Source organism: Pelodiscus sinensis, chromosome 6 (assembly GCF_049634645.1).
Source record: "Pelodiscus sinensis isolate JC-2024 chromosome 6, ASM4963464v1, whole genome shotgun sequence".
Lineage (NCBI taxonomy): Eukaryota > Metazoa > Chordata > Testudines > Trionychidae > Pelodiscus > Pelodiscus sinensis.
The window spans coordinates 14744116-14769786 of record NC_134716.1 but is presented as its reverse complement, the minus strand read 5'-3'; the positions used below and the strand labels follow the sequence as shown (position 1 = coordinate 14769786).

General features: G+C 41.8%; 1 protein-coding gene across 5 annotated transcripts in view; it reads right to left on the bottom strand.

The window, feature by feature from the left end:
- Nucleotides 1-363: 363 nt before the first annotated feature.
- The window catches only part of LINGO2 (leucine rich repeat and Ig domain containing 2), an 831708-nt gene continuing 806400 nt past the window's right edge, over nt 364-25671 (bottom strand). For all 5 annotated transcript variants that reach the window (XM_025185824.2, XM_025185823.2, XM_025185822.2 and 2 more), the window contains one exon: nt 364-3490. In XM_025185824.2, coding sequence (XP_025041609.1) covers nt 1634-3454 — 1821 coding nt within the window. In that variant the 5' untranslated portion in view covers nt 3455-3490 and the 3' untranslated portion in view covers nt 364-1633. The remainder of the gene's footprint in view (nt 3491-25671) is intronic.

Below are 25671 nucleotides of genomic sequence, written 5' to 3'. Positions count from 1 at the left end.
TCACTTAGACACTTTTGAACATTTCACCGTGGATTGATTTTTGTACTCATACTGGTTAAGCACATGGATTATTATTCTAATAGAAAGTTATTCCAAATAAATCATACATTTAAATAAATGAATCCATGGCTCATATGTATTAGGACATTAAAAGGTAGTTAAACACAACTCCTCCCACCAAGAATCTGAAAATAGTACAATGAGATGACATTACAGTTCCAGTTCCAAGCCCTTTTTGCATGATCTTTAGAGGAACAAAACAAACACATAGTCAATGTTCCCCTAGCCTTCTCCACACAAAAACACAAAACAGACTGTCCCCTCCTGCTCTGGGACATCGTCCCTAAAGCCCCCAAGACAATACAATTATTAAAATGGCAGCTAGAAAAGCTGAAATTAGCTTTTGTGTTTGTATGTTATTTATAGATACGTGGGATGCGCTTGACAGTGACTTTGGCCTTTTGGAGGCTATCATGTATTCAACAATTCTTTAGTAGTACAGTCCTTGTATTATGCATGGACAACCCAAGTTTATTGGCATTGGAGAAGAGTTCATTTCGATCAATAGAGTTTTTGTACATTTTAATTCACTCCCTCAAATACTAAGGTGACCATATTACCCTAGGAGTACACAGAACACGTTTTCTTCTTTCTTTCTCCCTCTCCCTCCCAGGACACATTAACATTTTAACATGGCTTGTAAATTACAACCAATGGGTGACAAAAACAAATCTCTTTTTTCAAAGTATAATTAATCTCCTATATATGTCTGCTATCCATAGTAGGTTGGACTCTCCTGGGTGAGAACCAGGGCTTTTTTACAGTAAGCTGGTCCAGTGTGATATCACAGATATAAAAAATACTCCATTCTGTATCAAAACTAGGCACATGCCTTTTATTTATATGAAGAGAGGACCGACAGAGCAGAACATTTCTGCCCTAAGCTATGCCTCTATGCCTCTCTGGCCTTCTACATGAAAACAAAAGTATCTTGGGTTATCTCATTGGTAACTACAGAGGTTTAATTTGGAGTTTGAGTGTAGTTAAGGGGAGGAGTGACATCACACTTGGGTCAGTCTTGGTGGATAGCTCAAAGCACAACCTCTCATTCATATTGCTTTAAAATGTACACAGTATATATGTATATTAAAAAAAAAGATAAGTTCAATTTCTTTGTGGTGTTGAACCAATTCTAGGGTATGATGCAAGGCTTTAACAAATGAGATCTATAGATACAAATTTCACTGCAGAGTATGTTTTAGACAAATGTGTCTTTTTAAATATGTAAATCCTACACTGTAGGTTTTTTCTTTCTTTTTCTTTTTGTAGTGGTAGAAAATGTTGAATAACTGTCCATGAACATGAGCCAACAGTTCATTACTGAGATCCCCAGAATGCCAATATTTGCAATGCAAACAATTAGTACCATTTACCAACGATTTGAAAGGCCCTGACAGACATGCCTCAAGTCTAGGAGGCTCTATTGTACACCCCCAAATAGTCTTTCCATTTCCACATAACCATTTGACACAGTGACAACTGCATTGAGCTGCCCCTGCCTGGCAATTCCACATGCCAGGCATGTTTAATTGGTTATAATGCCACAGAGAAAAGCGCTGCTCACATTATACCATCAAATCATTTTCATGTTGAACCTCCGTGGTCCAGCAACCTCCCCTTCAACCACAGCACCGTTGTTTTTGCGGGGGACATACTCAAGGTCAATGCTGGTTTTGTGCTTGCCTTTTCCTCGGCTCCACACAAAAAGAAGTAGGAAACAAAATAAAACCACTCCAAGGAATGTGAAACAGCCCATGGCTGTGGACACCAGTATTGTCTTAAGATCCAGAGAGAAGGTGTTCACATTGGTTCCATTGGAACTGGTGTCATTGGAGTCTGTCATATACATAGGGGTCCTGTTGGCATAAAGGAAACGGTCTGAAGTAAATCCTTTTACCGTAAGGGATGCTGAGTATGTGTCATTCCCAGCTGCATTACTCGCAATACAAATGTAGGTTCCCGTGTCTTGATCTTGAGCAAATCGGATCTCTAGCATGCCATCTCCCAGCACTGTGGCTCTTCCATTTGATTTAGTCGTGATCAGCCTCCGTCGTGGTGTCACCCAGGAGATGGTAGGCTGAGGGTCACCATCAGCATTGCACATCAGTTGCACTGTCTGCCCTTCCTCCACTACCAGGTACTGTAGTTTCTTGTCTCGTATCTTGGGCTTCTTGCAGGTGAAGTAAAAGGAAAGGGCAGTACTATGAAAGTCTTTGAACGGCTTCTCTCTGACGCTGTCTGGGCCGGCACACATGGGCTGCTGGCCACCAAACTGTAACGTGGGCTGCCTTTGTAATATCCAAAGGAGGCGGCAATCACAAGCCAGGGGGTTGTTGTTAATGCAGAGGATCTCAAGAGTTTTGGAGGAATGAAATACATTCTCTTCTAGTGTTTCTAATAGGTTTTGGGACACATTAAGAACACGCAAAAAACGGAGCCCTTGGAAAGCATGTGGTTCAATGGTACGTAACTGGGCCCCTACCATGTGCAGTTCCTGCAGACGCACCAAATCTGCAATCATGCCTGCTTCTATGGCGCTTATGGGGTTGAAAGAGAGGTTTAGATGTGTCAGGTAAACCAGGTGTTTAAGAGCAGAATAAGGTATTGCAGACAGGTTGGTGTTGGTGACTGAGAGAGAAGTGAGGTTGAGACCATACAGGCAATTGGCAGGCATCATGTCCAGTAAAGGCCAGTAGTTGATCTCCAGGTCTTTTAGGCGAAACAATCTCTTAAAGGCATATGCAGGCAAAAGGTTAATGTTGAGATGTCTCAGATGCAGGCTGATGAGGTTGTGAAGATGGGAAAGGGCTTCTGTTGGTACAGCTGTTAAGTTGCATTTCTCCAGGGTGAGCTGCTCCAGGCTAAGCAGTCCGCTGAATGCCCTGTGGGATATATAAACCAAATCATTGTCCCCAACCTCAAGGGACTTCAGGTTATGCAGATCTTGGAACATGTAGTCCAGCAAAATGACAATCTTGTTTTCACTTATATCAAGCTTTGTTAAGTTTGACAACCCTGTGAATACCCCTAGAGGGACGAGTTTCAGACGGTTTCCTTTCAGTCTCAGCGAGCGCAAATTGAAAAGATTGTTAAAAGCTCCAGGCTCTACATTGGCAACAATATTGTCACTGAGGTCTATCTCCTCGAGCAGCGGGTAGGATGTGAATTCCTCAGGATTGATGCTCTTCAGTCGGTTCTTGCTTAGATCCAGGATTTTGGTCTCAATGGGGATGCCCTCAGGGATAGAGATCAGGCGCCTCCTGTGACAACTAACAGACTTGTTCTGTGCTGAGCACTCACAGCGTGCTGGGCAGCCTATGGTGGACTCCATGAAAACAAGCAGCACAGCCAGACCTAGGAATGGCTGCCAGCATGATATGGCCGTGTGAAGCATGACTCCTCCAATGTTGTCTACTTCTTGGTCACAAGCCTGGAGGAAGAAGTAAGAAAAAGGGGAGAAGATAGCTTAGTAACAAAATAGTGTTTTGACCAGATTTCTGGCACCCATTTCAAAGCAGGCATAGATTTCCATGCAAAACCACAATGAAACCACATAGTAATGGAGACAAAAAGAAAACAGATTTTCATTACAAGTCAAGAGATAGGTCTAAGAATCTGTTCACATACACCATTCAGCAATTCTTCTTACTGGATACAGTGACTAGAGTATTATTTTTCCAATGTAGGTCTTGGCATGAGAGTGCTGTTGCTAAATCAGAGACAAACACACTCTCTGTGGTAACAGGCATAGTAATACAATTAATTGCACTTATGAAATGTTTGCAGCACTGGGACCCAGTGATGTGATATTAAACCTTGACAGACAGACAGACAGACAGACAGATGGAATTGATGCATCTCTGATTAGCATGTACATTCTTATTGAAACTTTGCTTTAGCTTCACAAAGGGATTTTATTTATTAAGCCCAATTGAGATGAAAGCTATTGCAAAGGTCACTGCTTACCGAGTACCTTTTTCATTCTTAAATATGTAAGGAGTGATGGGGAGAGAGGAGCAGCAGCAGTGAACCACTCCCCGCCCCTCCACAAAACACTTCCCAAATAGAGACAATGTATTGCTTGATAGCCACAGTTTCTATTAGATTTATTTACTCCCACCTGCAGATTTAAACTGAGGGAAGCTTATCCAAGAACGTCATCTATTAAATTCAATTACTGTCCCCTGAAGCTGCATTTTAAGGATCTCTGTGACTCCATACACAAAAATGATGTTCCTAAGTCACATGAAAGTATGTGACTAAAAACACTTTTCAGAGCTAGACACATTGCTCGCATAGGCAGTGCAAGTTTCCTCTCATAACTGTGTGCATGCACCTTAGCCTTGACCTGCATGGCCTCCCTCTTCCACTCCAGTGCTTCTCCCAGGCAGAAACTGATAATGCTGGTAAATTGTGTGGTGGTTTGTGATGTTACCCAGGGACTAGGATGAAGACCATTCTTTGTTACACTACCTATAAAAATACATTTCAACCTTGTCCTGTACGGACAAACTGCTGAGAATCATTTAGCTTCCCCCTTCAGTAGAAGTCTTGAGAATAAAAATTACTGGTTATGTCCAACTGTGACAAAGGTTTTCCAAGATAAACTTCACTTCATTAGGAACTAAGTTAAGACTGAAAATCATTAGGCCTCTGTGATTTGGGTCTGTCCACTGAATTCTGATCAAAGGGGCTTTCAGCCACTCTGATCATTATATTTTAACTCAGTCTGTGAGGTTAGCACTTTCATGGTTATACTTCTGCTGAGCAGGGAATTCATTCCCCATCTTATTCACCTAATGTAGAAAACAAAAAGTAAATAGGTTCAGTGGAAGACAAGCATCCCCGGAGTGCTTATCTGAGTTGGCAAAAGTATTAAATGTTTTTCTGCAGACATCCATGCTATCTGGTAACTAAAATTTCAAAGTAACATAAAAGTTGGAGATAAGGAGAATGAAAAGTGACAAAAGGATTTCTTCACCATGACTGGATGAAGAAAAAGAGGTTGTTTTTGTAATAACTTGTTTGTATGTGTATACATGTGCACTGGAAAATTTGTACACATTAATATGCCTGTGTATGTCTGAGGTTCAGAGGTTTAAGATGGTGTAAATTATATGTTTGGAAGTACAGGAGGAGGGGAGTCTAAAAGAATGAAACTGATTTGATTCACACAATTGCAGGCCAGAAGAAAATGTGAATTAAAGTTGAGAGAATAGAGGGTTAATTTTAACTTCTTGCTGCATAGGCATCCCAGCCCCACTCATCACATCTTCTTCCTCCTACTAGTTATTTTTGTGGAGACTTTCCTCCCTTCCAACTCCCTTGTGTGCATTTTAGGCCTTGCCCTCACTAGGGAAATAAAAATTGTGCTTTGACTTCATGTAATCCCGGGCTATTCAACTTTGGAAGTCCTGGGGGCCACAATGATACCCACAGCGCATGCCAAGGGCTGCAACTTAAGAGTGGTTGCATATACATGCAAATATATATGCAAATATATGCAAATAGCTTCTTTCACACAATGCCCCAGCACTCCCAGCACCTCTTCCCCGAGGTCTAGAAATGCCGACACTCTGTACCCATCTGTTCCAGCCAGCCCGTCTTTCAATGCTCACCCCATGTGGGAGACACTTTGCCGTTGTGGAGCATGTTCCCAGTGGAGGACATGTTTAAAGGATCCCACCCACAGGCCACATGTTGAGCCCCGCGTAAACCCAAACCGCACCGTGGGCTGCAAATAAATGGGCTGTGGGTTGCATGTGGCCCACAGGCCGGTACTATCACCGCTTCATCCCGGGCTTCTCCTCCATTGCAGTCTCCCTTACCCACCTCCTCAAGAAAGAGAGTCTAAACCAAATCCAGTGGACTCAAGCTTGTGAGGAAGCTTTCCAAGCCCTAAAGGCCCAGCTCTGTTGAGAACCTGTCCTGTACAGCCCTGACTTCTCAAGGGAGTTCTTGTTATAGACAGATGCCTCAGAGCTGTTCTCTCCCGATCCTCTACATCAGTATTTCCCAGAGAGAAGACCTACTCTGCAATCGAAGAGGAGGTGCTAGTGGTGAAATGGGTAGTGGACTCACTCTGGGTATGTCTACGCTACCCCGCTAGTTTGAACTAGCGGGGTAATGTAGGCATGCCGCAATTGCAAATGAAGCCCGAGATTTGAATTTCCCGGGCTTCATTTGCATAAGCGGGGCGCCGCCATTTTTAAATCCCCGCTCGTTCAAACCCCGTGCCGCGCGGCTACACGTGGCACGAACTAGGTAGTTCGAACTAGGCTTCCTAGTTTGAACTACCGTTACTCCTCATTCCACGAGGAGTAATGGTAGTTCGAACTAGGAAGCCTAGTTCGAACTACCTAGTTCGTGCCGCATGTAGCCGCGCGGCACGGGGTTCGAACGAGCGGGGATTTAAAAATGGCGGCGACCCGCTTATGCAAATGAAGCCCGGGAAATTCAAATCCCGGGATTCATTTGCAAGTGAGGTATGCCTACATTACCCCGCTAGTTCGAACTAGCGGGGTAGTGTAGACATACCCTCTGATATTACCTCCTGGGAAGACACAGACCATGCCCCTCTTCACTGGCTACATGCAATGGAAAAGACAAACCCCAGAATTATGAGGTGGTACCTCTCCCTCCAACCCTTTCTCCTTTTGGATTCAACATTGTGCTAGGAAGGCCCATGCAAATGCAAACTTTTTCTCCAAGGGGGATGGAACGCAGCTGGGGGAGGGCCAGACCCCAATGGCGGTCATAAGGAAGGTGGGGGAATGCGTGAGGGAGTGAGAGGAGGGTCTGGCAGTGCAGGGCCTAAACAAGGCCTTTTGCTCATTTAGCCCTGCCCCATTTTACCTGCAGCTAATGCCAGGACTGGAGGGAGAATAAAAGCAGAGAACCCAGCTCAATTAGGGGCTGACCAGCAAAGAGGCAGGAGCTGGTTCTGCTGTCGGCAGGACCTGAGCCAGAATTATCTGCTGGGTTAGCCACAGGAGGACATAAGCCTCCAAGCCCTCCCCCTGGCACAAAGTGGGAGAACCAGAAGTAAATTGGACTTTTGGGGCATGCCCCAAACTGGAGGAACAGATTCTGAAAAGCAGCCGGAAATCCTACATCCCGGGCCCCCAGCTAACACCGGGACCTAACCACTAGGCCACCCTGCTGCCCGGGAGACCCAGCCACAGTTATATTTTCAGAATATGCTAGCTCACACTCCTAGAAGATTTCTGCCTAGGGTTCAACTGGATCAGCTAACGTGTTAGAAGCATACATTGCCTTGCCTTACTACTCAGTGTGTTAAATAGTGATAATCTGTGGTCAGTCTATCAGTTTACACCAGGGATGGGGAACCTCTTTTGGGTAAGGGGCCTGTGATCCAGAGAAAGATCAATCAGGGTCTCACTGAAGAGAGAAGCAAGCAAGCAAACAAACAAACAATCCAATCCTCACATTCTGGTTTGCTGTGGGATCGGGGATGGGGGAGGCTGAAGCATCAGCATTGGTTCCCCGATGCTGGGTGGAGAGCCCTGAGGCTCAGGGACTAGATCCAGGCAAGCCTGAGGCTGTATCTGGCTCCTGGGACTTAGGTTCCCCTCCCTTGGTTTACACCAACAGTTTCCAGCTCTCTTCTCTTTAGGCTCTATATTATGGCATGTATCTGAGCAATCTGGGTTCTTGCAGATTATTGAATAATAGAAATGTCATGCTTGAATGGAGCTCAAGAAATAATGAAATCCAGCCTCCTGCACTGAGGCAGAACAAAGTAAACCTAGACCATATAATCTAACAGAGAGAAACAGGAAACAAACCACAGGAAGGAATCTTTTGTAACTATTAGTGAGCATTTCACGGAATGAAATGTAAGTGCAGTCTTGAATGTGTTAAAACAACAGTTACAGACACTTCAGTTTATCATCCAGTCACCCCACATCCAGTGAAGTTTTCTTTGACTTTATGAATTAATATTATGCATAACATATTTTTTCCATAAAATGACTGTTCTGGAGTTGACTGTACATTTAATGGTGGCTCATTTCTCTTTACACTTCTATGATGTTTATTTTATTTAAAACTCTGCACTTAGCTGACAAAGGATTCAGCTTTCAGATATAATAATCTAGTAGGGCAGCTACATTGCTGAGCCGAATACTCAAATTGGTACTTACTTGTCTGCCTCAGTGCCAAATTAAGCATCCAAAGGCCTGATCTGGATTATCCATATTTGAAAATTGGTCACCCATCTTTTTAGGTTATTTTCGTGACAGAATGACACATTTCAGGACACTATTCCTCACTGAAGAGTAAAAATTAAACTTCATCTTCTTTCATTTCTCAGTCACTGACTGTGCCTTTTAAATTCATTGTTAAGAATTAGGTTACCATCCCTCCTATCCTGTTTCAACATATGACCTTACCCAGGATTCAGATGACTGATTAACAAATAACAATGTTTGTTTTAAGTCATTAGTTAATAGTTCTGTTTGATCTCACCCAAAACACTTGAGACCCCTTTTTGCTAGTATTTATTCAGACTTTTGAAATGCAAATCACTTGTTCAAAACCCTGCAGCTTTGATTATCTCTCTTCTAGCTAAATGCAAATGTTTGACCAGAGCCTGAGTATACCTGCATTACATTAAACTAGAAAACACCCCAGTGCAGCAAGCTTGCCCAAAATCCCATGTACCACTTAACAGACTATATAAGATTGTTTGGGTCTTGTGCAGACCCTCTATAGGGCTGTGAATTTCACCTTTAAATAGGAATAATTTATCCAGCCCTGATGATTAATAGCTGCTGTCCTGCTGCTCATACTCCTTTTTGATCTGGTTTTATACCTTGTCCACTGTGACTCTATTTCACTACACAGGGTCTACCCAGAGCCAGTAAAAGACTAAAGACCAAATTCAGCCAAGCCATAAGTATTTGGTAGTGTAGAACCTACACCCAAACAGGCAAATCAGGGATAACTGTGTTATAGACAGAGCTGACAATATAGCCTATAGTAAAAGTCATCTAACACTTGGTATTGTAAGTCCCTGTTTTCAGCTGTTTATGTTTACTATCTAGCTACCATGGATGAAATTTTCTATTCTGGGTGTCTGTCTCAGGCTGAATATTTTTGGATAGTTTCAATTAAAATATTTCAGCCATTTCTAAGAATAAATTAAAGGAAAAATATGTTGTTTTACCCATGTTAAAAAGATTCAGAGAGCTATTTTGTAGAGAAGCTGTAGCTCTTCCATGCTTTGGAGAAGGGTCTTGAAATTAGTCAGCGGTGCACATTATTGTAATTGGCCATTCCCATATAGACCTGCACAAATCTGAGCAAATACTAAGCCTTCAAAATATCTGTTAGCCCATTTCCGATAGAAAATTGTTGTAATTTGACAGCTAAATTCTCTGAAGAGTCTCTACTGAGCATTCTCCATCTCTGGACTGCAGGTGTGAAAGCAGGATTTTCCCTGCAGCTAGTCTTCCCAGCTATGGGACACCAAGCACTGATATGGAGAGCAATGAGACAGAGAGGAAAGTAGAAGTGTAGGGAATGTGGCAGAGGAGAAGGTAATAGGGGATTATAGGAGTATGAGGGGGGTAATAGATGGAGAGTGGGGACAGGAGCAAGTGGCAGGAATGGACAGGAGCAGAGGGGCACAGGGGTAGGAACAGATATGTAATTATGTAATTAAAGACTGTGTCATAATGCAGACACAAGATTGCATAGTTCTTATGCTGGCATTTTCTAGCTTTGGAATGCTTGAGTTTGCAACCTCAACAGTCTTTTAAAGTACGGTTTGTTTGTTTTTTCAATGTAATGTATTGCATAGTGCATTGGGAAATGAGAGGTCTGTTTTTGCTTCCTGTTCTCTCAGGCCCATTATCTGGATGACTTCAGCATGTGCGTGAATGTTGTCTTGAACAGGGATGCTTTCTTGAATCGGGGTTTCACTGATGCAGAGCAGTGGCACATGGGTCATCATATTTATTCCTTTCTCTCCCATCTTCCTTTATAGCTTTTCTTCATTTCTATAGGAAGTTTGTCATCTCCTTCTTTCTTGGCTGTGCATTCATCAGAGCTTTAGAATCAATGATGCTTACATTAAGGAAGTGAATTTATTTCCCATTAGAGAACTTCCCGTCTAAGTATTAATCAATATACAATCCAATAATTAATACACAAGAAGAATCCATTTGCGTTTCTATGGCTCCTTTCATCCAAGACATCAGGACATTTCACAAATAATTAATTAAACCTTACAGCAACCTTCTGAAGTAGGCAAGTGTTAGAACTGTGTATATATTGCACAAAAAAATTCTCTAGCAATTTATTCAAATTTGGAAGAAAGCTTTGATTATGTTCATAAGCCAGTGTTCATTCTCCACAAATATTTCAGCACAAAAAGTCTGGTAGGGCGAATACCCACCAAAAGCCCAATTTTTTATGTTAAAATTATTACTGGTAGTAGTGTTGTAGTAGCAAGATAATTTGAAGATTTGGATTTTTTAGGGAGGGTAGTTCATGCATAAGGGGAGCATGGAAGAAAGTTCAGAGAAATTTATCAGACAAATGAGCATCTGAGCTTGGTGTGTTTGATAAATTGGAGGGGACAGGAAGCAACAGAAAAAGAGGCAGGATCAGAAGTAGACGGGGAAGAGTCATAAAAGAGCCTCAGAAGTAAAGTAAAATTCAAAATTTGCTCTGCACTGATTAATTATTTAAGTAATCCTATACAAGGACAGGAATAATATCAAGCAATCTACATATTTCTCAAACAATGCAAGTTGCAAATATGCACAGAAATTATTTGTGGGCAAAGAATTATGAGCAGAAGAAATACAGAATATCCAATATATATGAAGATTTTACAGTCTGGTCACAGACAATTCAGGAACAGATGCAGAAGGTGAAATTAATCCAAATTATTCAGTTGGCAATATCACAGTTCACGGCAACTAGTGTTTTCTCTCTCCAGGGTTCATTAAGGATACGAACTCTACACTCAAAGCTTCTCAGCTGTTACCTCTCTTGGATACAGACCCACATAGGGTTGCCAGGTGTCTGGTTTTGAACCGGACAATCCAGTATTTGAGGGTTCTGTCTGGGAAACAAATTGAGAAAATACCAGTCATATGAAATGTCCGGTATTTTCTAATTAGGTAAGTTTTATTATTATTAGGAGTATCAGTACGTAGTTGCAAACTGCCTGGCAGCTAGAAACGCTCACACTGCATGAGCATGTCTCCCAGCCATGCAATACGCAACTACGTGAGGGGTGGGCGGGGACGTGAGGGAATCCCTGGAGCCAGACTCGCTTGTGCTTCACCAGGACCATGCACGGGACAGGCAACACCCTGGGAGCTGCGTGCGCCCAGGTCAGTCTCACTCCCCACTGGCCGATTCTCTCACCTTCCACCCTGCCAGCCCCGTTCCCCCCGACCAGCCCTGCTTCCCACCAGCTGGTTCTCCCTCCCTCTTCCTCTTGATCTCCCCCGACCCGCCCTGCTTCCCACCGGCTGGTTTCCCCTCCCCTGATCTTTCCCAGCCAAGCCCGCTGCCCTCTCCACCCCTTCCCCCCACTAGCCCTGCTTCCTACCGGCCGGTTTTTCCCTCTATCACCTTCTCCTGGCCAGCCCCACTCCCCTCCCAACTGGTCCCCTCCCTCCACAATCTGAGATCAAGTGTGTCCGGTATTTTTTTTTAGGCCACCTGGTAACCCTAGACCCACATCTCTTCTTCCTGATCAGGGGCTTTCCAGATTACAGTTTCCCTGCCTACTACGTGTTATTCCCAGCAAGCTAGACTGCCTGACCAGGCCAGTATCTATGCTTTGCTTTCTCTCTAGAGGCTATAAACAGCACACTGGCTTGCAGTTATAAGTTACTATGTAGCTCTTTTATCTTTTCCGTTATGTTTTAATGGAAAAAAATTACAAAAAATAAAAGAATCTACACACATGCTAAGAAGCTTACCAGAGGCTACCCCAGCTCCAACCTCAGATGTTAGCCCCTCTAAATCAACAAGGGGCAACCAATGCAGTGGTCTTCCTTTATTTCATTGTCATAACCAAGACAATCTCTCAGAAAAGAGTCGTTTTGCTAACTGCGCGTTAGTATCTAGCGTTTGCATGGTGTGTCGACTGAACTGTAGCAACACTGATTGGTTGCAGAGGGAGCATGTGGCTCTTTCAGTCAATGTTGTGTCAATTAGCACACATTTCACTTTACATACTGTTGCTACACGTGTGCCACTTTAGTGATAATGGTAGGAAAATAACCTGTGTGGGTGGAAACCAGTGGAACCGGGTAACCCTGTGCATGGGCAATAGTGAACAAAATGTCCTAAGTTCACACACACAACCCTGATGGGCTGCAAGTTGCTCAACCTGCTCCAAACCCACAAATGGATTTTCCCTGTGGCAACACATTTATAATTATCTCAGAGTAAGGACCAGAGCCATGATAACTAGTTCAATCTTTCCTTTATACATTATCGGTCTTCAATCGTGTGCTCATTTAACAGGTGATTAGCAAAAAATAGCCTGTGCCTCAGAGCATAGCTTCAAAAGGCAAAGTTTTTGCATAACCAGGGATGGAAAATTAGATATTCCTTCACAAAAAACACTTGGATGCTTATTTTTCCAAAACTCCATTCCTGTCTGGAACATTCTTTAATATAGTCCTCTGACTCCTTAGGCCTCCCATCTGCCAACCTCTCCCTTCGCCCCCAAAAAAGGTTCCATGCAATCCCAGCCCACAATAACCCATAAACCATTCATTTAATACAGTGGATTCTGAAGCTACTTAATAAAGTCTCCCAAGGATATGGCAGACTATAGGATATGTCACAGACTGTAGTAAATATTGTCTACATTTGACAAGGAGGGGGATGGAGGCACAGAGAGGTGAAAAGTCTGCTCTGAGGTAATAGGATGAGTCAGTGTCAGTGTCAAGAATAGAATCTAAGTCTGTTGGCTCAGATAAATAATACTTAAAAAGGAGACTAAGCACTGTGCAAAAAATGCTGCCAAAGACTGTAACGTTATACTGATGCTTGTAAGTTTTTAACATTATTTATTTCAAATGATTTACTCTGGGTAAAATCTTTACTGAAGAGGTATCCTGATCTTCACTTGTACATTCCTAGGCTTGATCAAAAGACCATTTGCTGTTGTCCCATGTTTCATTTACAATTACACACCACAGCTAAGAGTCCTTTAATTTTTCTTTCAGTATACATGTATCTGTTATTATTACTTTAGGAAACATAGCTGGAATCACCAGGAGGCCGAAAATGGAACTGCGTGAGAGTTAAATATTACATTTATCTCTCACAGCTGCACTAATTAACACCATTTGAGTAAATTACCTCAGAAACCAGACCAGTAGGAGGGCTGAGCACTCTGATTAAAATAAGTAAACGCTGGCATTGTCATCATCAGGTCTATGTAAAAAATAAAAAATAAAATGTGAAAAATGATTCCCCTACTTCCATTGAAGAGGTTGTCTCTCTTCCAGGAAAGTTGCATTAATATATGCAATAAACAGGATTATATTCTCCAGGGAATTTGATTTTTTTTTAAATTTGGCATTGTCTTAGGGAAGCAAGCATAAAGGATCTGACAACACAGGTTCTGGAGTCGGCTGATCCCCGTCTAGATTACCACGCTGTGCCGACCATCAGCCGACAATCAGCTATTTTGATGTAAATGAAGCAGCGTTTATTTAAATTGCCGCTTCATTTCCCTTTGCCGAGTATACTCATCTACATGGCTCCATCAACAGAGAATGTCGTCTAGGTGAGCTATTCTTGGTACCTGAGTTGCTGAAGAGAGCTGATGCTGCAATCTGAGCCAGTTGCAGATTTTTCACAGCTAATGCCTGTAAGGTTAATTGCATGACATCACCATATTCCAGTTGGGCAGTGACAAATGCATGTATAACAGAGTATAGGTAATCATCAGCAAGCGTGGGATGCAGGTTCTTAGGTGAGTGGTGGAATAGGTTTCTTCCATATGCATTTATATGAGAGGCTTGGATCTGTGAGGAATCAAGCTGTGGACTGTCTCCACACCTTATGGATGTATGGTTTTAACTCACAGAGGTTGCACTGTTTTGAAAACATTGTCAAACTGTTTTCCTCTGCCCCCTACCAAAACCTACATCTTTCTAGGTTTTAACACCAGCCAGCTCTTCCTCCTCCAGATGCTGGGATAACTGTAATGTAGTTGTTAGGTGTGAACAACATAGTGATATGCCTTCGGCATACTGCTGGCAACTGGGAACACTTTTCCCAGCAGCTGTGTGTAAGTATTGTACGAGCCAGGGAAAAGGCTATGATAATCTACAGGGGACAGGTCTGGTTGTTGACATCTAAGTGTCATAGAATCACAGAACCATAGAGCTGGAAGAGAGGTCAGAACGTCAACAAGTCCAGCCCCCTGCCCTAGGCAGGACCAATCCCAACTAAATCAACCCAGCCAGGGCTTTGTCAAGCCAAGACTTAAAAATCTCTAGGGATGGAAACTCCGCTACTTCCCTAGGTAACCCATTTCAGTGCTTCACCACTCTCCCAGTGAAATAGTTTTCCCTAATTGAATATTATATATATATTCATTCAATCTGGACCTCTCCCACTGCAACTTGAGACCATTGTTCCTTGTTCTGCTGTCCTCCTCCCTGTTTGTGAGCATGGCCCCCTGGTCAGATCCTTTAACAGTTGTACCAAGAAGTTATCCCTAACATTCTCCAAAAACATCCTGGATTTCCTGTGTATTGCCGTATTGGTTTCCCAACAGATGTCAGGGTGATTAAAGTCCCCCACAAGAACCAGGGCCTGTGATCTGGAAGCTTCTCTCAGTTGTCCGAAGAAAGCCTCATCTACCTCATCCACCTGATTCAGTGGCCTGTAGTAGACAACAACCACAACATCACTGCTGTTGTTTGCACCTCTAAACTTAACCCATAGACTCTCAATAGGCTTTTCTCCCTCTATATACTAGAGTTCTGAGCAATCATAGTGCTCTCTTAGGCTATGTCTAGACTGCAAGCTTCTTTTGAAAGAGGCTTTTTCGAAAGTATCTTTCGAAAAAGCCTCTTTCGAAAAAGAGCATCTAGACTGCAAGCAGTACTTTCGAAAAAGCAAGCCGCTTTTTCGAAAGAAAGCAGCGAGTGAGTCTGGATGCTCTCTTTCTAAAAAGCCCTGTTGGCATTCAAGAATGCCTTTTTTCGAAAGAGCACTTTCGAAAAAAGGCATTCTTCCTCGTGCTATGAGGTTTACCGCCGTCGAAAGAAAAGCCGCGTTCTTTCGATTTAATTTCAAAAGAACACGGCTGCAGTCTAGACACAGGTGAAGTTTTTTCGAAAAAAGGCTACTTTTTTCGAAAAACCCCCTGAGTCTGGACACAGCCTTACATATAGTGCAACTCTTCCTCCTTTTCTCCCCGCCTGTTCTTCCTGAACAGTTTATACCCTTCCATGACAGCACACCAGGCATGCGAGTCATCCCACCAAGTCTCTATTATCTCAATTAAATCATATTTATTGGACTGGCCCAGAGCCTCCAATTCTTCCTGTTTGTTGCCCAGGCTTCTCGCATTGGTGTACAAACACCTCAGATAACCAGTTGATTGCCCTATCTTTTCCATTCGAATCAGGGGTCCTCCTTTGTTGCTCATTCCTCTTTGCATTTCTTCCCGGTATCTGACTTACCCACTCGACTCAGGGTTTTGGTCACTGTCCCCCAATGATCCTAGTTTAAAGCTCTTCTCACTAGGTTTGTAAGCCTGCCCGCGAAGATGCTCCTTCCTCTCTTTGTTAGGTGGATTCCATCTCTTCCTAAGAATCCTTGTGCCCGGAACAGAGTCCTATGGTTGAAGAAACCAAAGCCTTCCTTCCGACATCACCTGCACAACCACGCATTTACTTCCTCAATTCGACGATCCCTGCTCACTTCCTCGTGAGGGTATCACAGTTTACAGAATAGTGATAGAGATGTAGCCGTGTTAGTCTGGGGTAGCTGAAGCAAAATGCAGGACAATGTAGCACTTTAAAGACTAACAAGATGGTTTATTAGATGATGAGCTTTCGTGGGCCAGACCCACTTCCTCAGATCAAATAGTGGAAGAAAGTAGTCACAACCATATATACCAAAGGATACAATTAAAAAAAATGAACAAATATGAAAAGGACAAATCACATTGCAGAACAGGAGGAGGATGCAGGGCGGGGGAGGGGGGGTGGGAAGGAAGGAAGGTAAGTGTCTGTGAATTGATGATATTAGAGGTAGGGAGAGTGGGATGTTTGTGAGTTAATGGTATTAGAGGTGATAATTGGGGAAACTGTCTTGGTAATGGGTGAGATAGTTCAAATGTTTGTTAAGTCCTTTTTGTAAAGTGTCGAATTTTAACATGAATGACAGTTCAGAGGATTCCCTTTCAAGTGCAGATGTAAAAGGTCTTTGTAGCAGAATGCAGGTGGTTAAGTCATTGAGAGAATGTCCTTTCTGGTTCAAATGGCAAGAAACTGTTTTCTCTTTGTGATCTTGTCTGATATCTGTTTTGTGGGCATTAATCCTTTGGCGAAGTGTCTGAGACGTTTGTCCAATGTACATAGCAGACGGACACTTTCGGCACATGATAGCATAGATTATATTTCTGGATGCGCAGGAATATGTGTTCTTGATCTTATAACTCACTTGGTTAGGTCCAATAATGGTATCAGCAGAATGAATATGTGGACAAAGCTGGCAACGGGGTTTGTTGCAAGGGAAGGTACCAGGGTTGGTATTAGTGTGGTATGTCCTGTGGTGGTTGGTAAGAATCATCTTGAGGTTAGGTGGTTGTCTATAGGAGACTATGGGTCTGTCTCCCAGAGCCTCTTTGAGTATGGTATTCTGTTCCAATATAGGCTGTAGTTTATTGATAATGTGTTGGACAGGTTTAAGTTGGGGGTTGTAGGTGATGACAAGCGGTGTTCTATTGTTGGTTTTCTTGGGTCTGTCTTGAAGTAGATGGTTTCTAGGTATTCGTCTGGCTCTTTCAATTTGCTTTTTTATTTCTCTGGGTGGGTAGTTGAGGTTTATAAATGCTTGGTAGAGATCCTGAAGCTTCTGGTTCCACGAGGCGTACAGATAGTTCGGATTAGGCTTCCTAATCCAAACTATCTAGTCCGTGCCGTGTGTAGCCGCGCGGCACGGGGTTCGCACTAGCCGGCTTTTAAAAATGGCGGCGCCGGCTTTATGCTAATGAAGCCCAGGAAATTCAAATCCCGGGCTTCATTAGCAAGTTCGGTATGCATACATTACCCCCCTAGTTCGAATTAGGGGGGTAGTGTAGACATACCCATGAATATCAAAGGCAATTGTGAAAAACTCTACAAACTCAGATGAGAATATATTATTTGGGATCTTAAAAGTTAAGGTAGCACCAGTACTGGTAACTGATACACACTTGTCATTCAGAAACTGCGAGGAAATGACTACATGACAATAAATATTACACTATTCTAGCCAGCAATATTGTAACTGTGGCTGTAGAATCTCTGTAAAAACAAGTCATCCTATGGTACTTTACAGACAAACATATTCATTTGGGCTATGCCCACATACATTTGTTAGTCTTTAAGAGTAAGTCTACACAGCCAGGCTAAAGTCAAATTAAGCTATGCAACTTCAGCAACGTCAATTGCATATAGGCTTGTAGTGTAGACGTGTACCATGATATTTCAGAATAACATCAATTATTCTGAAATAATGCTGCTGTGTAGATGTAATGCTGCTGTGTAGATGGACACAGGACTCCTTTTTTGGTTTTGCTGAAACAGACTAACACCTCTGAAAGGAATCTCTAATAATTCAGCCTTTCCATTAGCTCCTGAACCTAAAATCTCATTGACGACAAACAGTCACTGGAATGAGTGTGACAAATTGAAGACGAGGGGTACTAGAAAAACCCAAGCTTTATTCTGGGGGAAGGAGGGAATTGGAGCAAAGCAAAAGCATGCAGCGAGTAAGGGCTGAACTAGATGCCAGGGCCATTGCAATCATCTACTCTGACCACCTGTATAACTCAGGTCACTGGACTTCCCAAAAGTAGCTCCAAATTTCCTCTAGGAAAATACTGATTTTAAAGTTGGCAGTGATAGGGAATTTATCACGACTCTTGGTAAAGTGCTCCAATGGTTAATTAATCTCCCTGTTACAAATATTATGCCTTATGTCCAGTCTGAATTTGTCTAGCTTGATAGCCATGTTATATCTTTCTCGATTCGATTCCAACCACCACAGATTTTACTAGAAATGGGAATCTTTCTACACCAAAAAGCAGGGCCTAAAAAAAAAGAAGAAAAGAACAACTCTGTTGAAACTGTTCTCCAGAGCTGCCCCTGTAACAGTGCCCCATGATGCACCTACTTCATAAGAACTGCAGACCCAGACCATTCTGGAGCAAAGAGACTACTATATAGAGCAAATTGTGTGAAGACTAAGGCACACTAGGAACTATGATGAAAGCATCCCACCTATTTCACCTATATCTTAAGGGAGAATTTAAGCCTATGTATAAGAAGGTGAAAGGCTTCCCCATGAAGCCAGAGGACCTCCTAGGTGCTGACACAGTATTTCTTCCCCACAGGTCTTGAATTTGGAAATATGCAACATGGTTTTCTCCAAAGTCATTTTTATTAAAATATTATTCATTTAGGGCATGTCTACACTTGCATCCTAGTTCGAACTAGGGATGCAAATGTAGGCAACCGAAATAGTAAATGAAGCAGGGATTTAAATATCCCGTGCTTCATTAGCATAATCTCGCCTGCGTGCTGTTTCGGAACTCAGCTGTTTCGAACCCCTTGGTTACTCAAAGGAGTAACGTTAGTTTGAACCAATGGGTTTGATTCGAACTAACATGGCATGGAGCACACTTTCTGATTCGAAACAGCTGAGTTCCGAAACAGCATGTGGGCAAGATTATGCTAATGAAGTGTGAGATATTTAAATCCCCGCTTCATTTACTATTTCAGTCACCTACATTTGCATCCCTAGTTCGAACTAGGATGCAAGTGTAGACGTACCCTTAGATTGGAAAATTCACCAAGATCTTTGGGCTTATATCTGCCCCCAATGGTCAATATACTGATCACAGGAACCAACTGCTGTTTATTTGTGTATACATGGTTGATGATAATTACTTGGTAATTGAAATTTCTTTTTCAGGCAGTGTCCCAACTTGGTCTAATTATGATGATTTTGTTCTCAGTCATTGAACGGTAGTAAGGCCTATTACAGTAAATCTGGCAGGGGGATTCCAAATGAAAACACATTTCAAAGATATCATTCATGTGTCTTTTGAGTAATGACAAACCAGGGAAAAAATTAACTGGCTAGCAGGCCCTTTATTCATTGTGTGCAAACAACAACATTTGGGACCTATCTTTGTAATACATTTGATGGCTAGTAAAATTCCAGTATTCAAACATCTGGTGTTATGTTCAACACTAGTCCGCAGGAACTTTGCTAAGCAGAAGCACCAGCTTTACTGGAATTTGTACTCCTTAGATTCCCGTAGGGTATAAAATTGCCAGACTGGAACCTGGTCATGACTAAAGGGCAGGTAAAGGTAGTGATGGTTTAAGAGAGACAATAAAACATCAAAGAGGAGAAGTTACTCTTCCTTTTAATGCAAAAGCAGAATTGATACTGATGCCCCTTTTTACAGCATATAATGAAGCAGTCAATCAGGATTGCGTATCTGAAAAATTCATTCTATTTTTCCATATAGACAATATAGTATTCATTACTTCTCATTTGTTCTACCTTAATAGAAAACCATAGAATCATAGAATTCTAGGGCTGGAAGAGACCTCAGGAGGTCAAGTCCAGCCTCCCTGCCCAAAGCAGGACTAATCCAAACTAAATCATCCCAGCCAGGGCTTTGTCAAGCTGGGACTTAAAACCTCTAAAAATGGTTTTTAACCATAAACCTCTGGACATTTAAAAAAAATCATGCTTGAGGTGCTCACAAACCCCCTTGTATAGATTCATGAATTGTAGTTGATGTATTGTAACGTATAAAACAAGATAATTCAAAACCATTATAATTGGCCTATTTCTCACATTTGCAACTCAGCCAAACTCAGCTTTTTTTGTGTTTAAATAACTTAAAAGAATGTATATTCAAAAAGAACAGCTGTGCTCTTAGGATGCTCACATACATACATGCTCCCTCCCCACATCTCTTTGGCCAGATTTCAGTTTGACACCTTTTAGACAACTCATAGACCTGCAAATCCTCCACAAATCAATAATCCTTAGTATTTTGTGTGACAGAAGTACACCACCAGCCCTTCCTTTTCCAGTTCTTCCTACATCACAATCCTTTTGTGTTTCTCTTTCTCATTCCCTGGCTTCACTTTGGTGCAAGCATATAAAAATATGCAGTAAAGCAGATTAGAGGAAATTTTGCCAGGATTTGAAATGAAAGCTGGGAGGGGGAAAAATAGTTTTCTGATCATTACTGAAGCAGCTGGTATGGGAATAAGAAGAGTCAGAAACAAACACCTAAAGGGCTATCAGGATACCTAACCTTACTAATTATTCTACTGTAATAAGGAAGGAGTCCAGGTGCACATTTACACATTTTTTTAGAAAGCAAAAAGGACAAAGAAGTTCTCTTTCTGTCATTCAACCCTCCTCCCACAGAAGTATTCTGCTGCTCAAAGGAAATGTTGCCTATGCCAAACCAGGCTGCTGGAATATTATTTAACACTCTTCCAATAGACCAGTTCACTTCTCCAGGAAATCCAGAACTGTAAGTAGTGCTGCATTTTTCTGCAGTACTATCTTTATCTTTTTCTACTCTGCAGAAGATGATTTGTTGCTTTCCTACTTTCCTGAGGTTACCATGGCTCCCTGGCTAAAAGCATCAACAAACCAGTAAATGGAGCATAAGTTACAAAGAATAATATTACAGAGAGACCTGTGACCTCTCTGAAATAAAAGTTCCTAAATAACGGCAGGGAGGAGAGAGTTAAATAGCTGACTGTGAGCAGTTAATATTTTAATGCTTTGTTAGTGAAATGTCAAAAGCTATCATCCATATTTCCCCCCATCATACTGATGAGTTTATTGCTATAATATATATTATTGTCAGACATTTTCAACCCAGTACAATACCTTTTAGAAAACAAGTTGGTGCCAGATGTTGGGATGAATGTTTTTGGGTCTCTATCTCCCTCTGGGCCCATGAATATAACTGATCAAAATATAAATAAGCACAAAGTAAACAAGTCACATTGCCACCCTTCTCCTAATAAATCAAACATCCCAATACGTCAACCTCTTCCCCATTCTTGGCTTTACTGGCAGCTCTAAAAACAAGAACAACACATTCCTTAGCCAAGTTTAGACATTGCTAGGGCTTTCCGCTGACGGAACTGGCTCTACCTGTAGCTCCCTTTGCCTATGAGATAATCCAGCCTATTTTATGCACTTATTGGACATGCCTGAGCAAATCTATTCATTCTTCAGAAGCAGGTCTCTCCAAACTGTACTGAAGAACCTATGAGACGAGGTGGACTCAACAGAAAATCTTAGCATCTGAAGGCCTAGATCTATGGCCTCATTACAGAGAATGATTCTATGTTAGTGATGCAGCATTCTGCATGCCCCAGATTTCAGGTTTCTGTGGCTTTGAGATGGGGTCTACTCACAGCTAGGACACTTCTACCTGGTTGCTCTGGGTATTAGCTTTTCCAGGTTCTTCTGGCATTTGTCAAGCACCTTAACCATCCTATACTTTTCCTTTCTGGCTTAGCTTTCCAGCCAGGTAATTATACAACCAAACAACCAACACTCCCCTCCCCCACGCAACTGTGTTTCTAAACAGAGGAAAGATTTAAAATGTGCCTCCTAGTGGTTCAAAACCCAGGAGACAAATCAAAATCAATCCAACGTTTATTATTTTTAAAATGTATCATTTTTACACCAAGTCCATGATGTTTGACTGCTCAGGTTTACCAGTTCAGCTGAAGTGTTCCAGAAATCACATTGTGGGAACAAACTGGAAATGATGACATATTACATCCTGATCATCTGAATAATGCTATAGCAGTTTTGTGGCCTCAATAACGACTATCTCATAGTAATAGATATGTAGCCATGTTAGTCTAGTCTAGCTGAAACAAAAAACAGGACTATGTAGCACTTTAAAGACTAACAAGATGGTTTATTAGATGATGAGCTTTCGTGGGTCAGACCCACTTCCTCAGATCAAATTGTGGAAGAAAATTGGCACAACCATATATACTAAAGGATACAATCAAAAAAATGAACACATATGAAAAGGACAAATCAAATTTCAGAACAGAAGAAGGGATGTGGGGGGGAGGTAAATGTCTGTGAGCTAATGATAGCTTCCCCAATTATCACCTCTAATATCATTTAAGTGGTTCTTAAATTTTTTGAGACCATGGAACACCAAACAATAATATTTTTCTGTGGAACACCAGTGAAAATTTTCTTAAAAAAATTGTTGACACACAAAAAAAGACAAAAATAAAGAAGTAACAAAAAGAAAGACGAGGCCGCGGCACACCTGCGAGTTGTTCATGGCACACCACTGTTCCGCGGAACATAGTTTAAGAAACACTGGCATAGACAGTATCTTATAGCTGTAGTTCAATAGTTGAAGTGTGTCTGTTTGGCACTTTTGGCAACCATTTGGATAAGGAAGACTGAACATAAGAACGGCCGTACTGGGTCAGACCAAAGGTCCATCTAGCCTAGTATCCTGTCTACCGACAGTGGCCAGCACCAGGTGCCCCAGAGAGGGTGGACCGAAGACAATGATCAAGTGATTTGTCTCCTGCCATCCCTCTCCAGCCTCTGACAGACAGAGGCCAAGGACACCATTTTATCCCCTGGCTAATAGCCTTTTATGGACCTAACCTCCATGAAATTATCTAGTTCCTCTTTAAACTCTATTATAGTCCTAGCCTTCATAGCCTCCTCTGGCAAGGAGTTCCACAGGTTGACTACACGCTGTGTGAAGAAGAACTTTCTTTCATTAGTTTTAAACCTGCTCCCCATTAATTTCATTTGGAGTCCTCTAGTTCTTCTATTTAGGGAACTAATAAATAACTTTTCTTTATCGGCCCTCTCCACACCACTCATGATTTTATAGACCTCTATCATATCCCCCCTCAGTCTCCTCTTTTCTAAACTGAAAAGTCCCAGTCTCTTTAACCTCTCCTCATATGGGACCCGTTCCAAACCCCTAATCATTTTAGTTGCCCTTTTCTGAACCCTTTCCAAGGCCAAAATATGTTTTTTGAGGTGAGGAGACCACAACTGTACACAGTATTCAAGATGTAGGCGTACCATAGTTTTATACAGGGGCAGTAAGATATTCTGGGTCCTATTTTCTATCCCTTTCCTAATAATTCCTAGCATACTATTTGCCTTTTTGACCGCTGTTGCACACTGCGTGGAAGTTTTCAGAGAACTGTCCATGATAACTCCAAGATCTCTTTCCTGATTTGTCGTAGCCAAATTAGCCCCCATCATACTGTACGTATAGTTGGGGTTATTTCTCCCGATGTGCATTACTTTACACTTATCCACATTAAATTTCATTTGCCATTTTGTTGCCCAATCACTCAGTTTGGTGAGATCTTCTTGGAGTCCCACACAGTCTGCTTCTGTCTTGACTATCCTAAATAGTTTTGTATCATCTGCAAACTTTACTACCTCACTGCTTACCCCTTTCTCCAGATCATTTATGAATAAGTTGAAAAGGATTGGTCCCAGGACTGACCCTTGGGGTACACCACTAGTTACCCCTCTCCAATCTGAAAAGTTACCATTTATTCCTACCCTTTGTTTCCTGTTTTTTAACCAGTTCTCAATCCAAGAAAGGACCTTCCCTCTTATCCCATGGCCATGTAATTTATACAAGAGCCTTTGGTGAGGGACCTTGTCAAAGGCTTTCTGAAAATCCAAGTATACTATATCTACTGGATCCCCCTTGTCCGCATGTTTGTTAACCCCTTCAAAGAACTCTAACCGATTAGTAAGACATGATTTCCCTTTACAGAAACCATGTTGACTTTTGTCCAACAAATTATGTTCTTCTACATGCTTCACAATTTTATTCTTTTCTATTGTTTCAAGTAATTTGCCCGGTACTGAAGTTAGACTTACTGGTCTGTAATTGCCAGGATTGCCTCTAGAGCCCTTAAAATATTGGTGTCACGTTGGCTACTTTCCAGTCATTAGGTACGGAAGCCGATTTAAAGGATAGGTTACAAACCACAGATAATAGCTCAGCAATTTTCCATTTGAGTTCTTTTAGAACGCTTGGATGAATGCCATCCGGTCCCGGAGATTTGTTAACATTAAGTTTTTCTATTTGTTCCAAAACCTCCTCTAATGACACTTCAATCCGGGACAGTTCCTCAGATTCACCACCCTCAAAGGACGGTGCAGATTCAGGAATCTCCCCAACGTCCTCAGTCGTGAAGACTGAAGCAAAGAAATCATTTAGTTTCTCCGCAATGGCTTTATCGTCCTTGATTGCTCCTTTTATAGCTCGATCATCTAGGGGACCCACAGGTTTTTTAGCAGGCTTCCTGCTTCTAATGTACTTAAAAACATTTTGTTATTTCTTTTTGAGTTTTTGGCTAGCTGTTCCTAAAAATTTCTTTTTGCTTTTCTTATTACATTTTTACACTTGATATGACAGTGTTTATGTTCTCTTCTATTTATCTCACTAGGATTGGACTTCCACTTCTTCAAAGATGCCTTTTTGTCCCTCACTGTTTCTTTTACATGGTGGTTAAGCCCCGGTGACTCTTTTTTAGGTCTCTTGCTATGTTTTTTTAATTTGGGGTATACATTTAAGTTGGGCCTCTATTATGGTGTCTTTAAAAAGTTTCCATGCAGCTTTTATGGATTTAGCTCTAGTCTCTGTGCCTTTTAATTTCTGTTCAACAAACCTCCTCATTTTTTTGTAATTCCCCTTTTTGAAATTAAATGCCAGGGTGCTGGACTGCTGAAGTGTTCTTCCCACTACAGGAAAGTTGAATGTTATTATATTATGGTCACTATTCCCAAGCGGTCCTGTAACGGTTATATCCTGGACCTGATCCTGCACTCCACTCAGGACTTAATCGAGAATTGCCTCTCCCCTGCTCCAAGAAGCAGTCATTTAAGCCATTGAGAAATGTTATCTCCGCTTTTCTTCTTGAGGTGACATGTATCCAGTCAATATGGGGGTAATTAAAATCCCCCATTATTATAGAGTTCTTTATTTTGGTAGCCTCTCTAATCTCTCTCAGCATTTCAATGTCAGTATCGCTGTCCTGGTCAGGTGGTCGGTAATATATCCCTACTGCTAATTTCTTATTATCGGAGCATGGAATAACTATCCATAGCGATTCTATTGAACATGTTGATTCACTTAATATTTTTATTTTGTTTGATTCTACATTATCTTTCACATACAGTGTCACTCCACCACCCACCCGGCCTGCTCTATCCTTTCTATATATTTTATATCCCGGTATGATTGTGTCCCACTGATTTTCCTCATTCCACCAGGTTTCAGTGATGCCTATT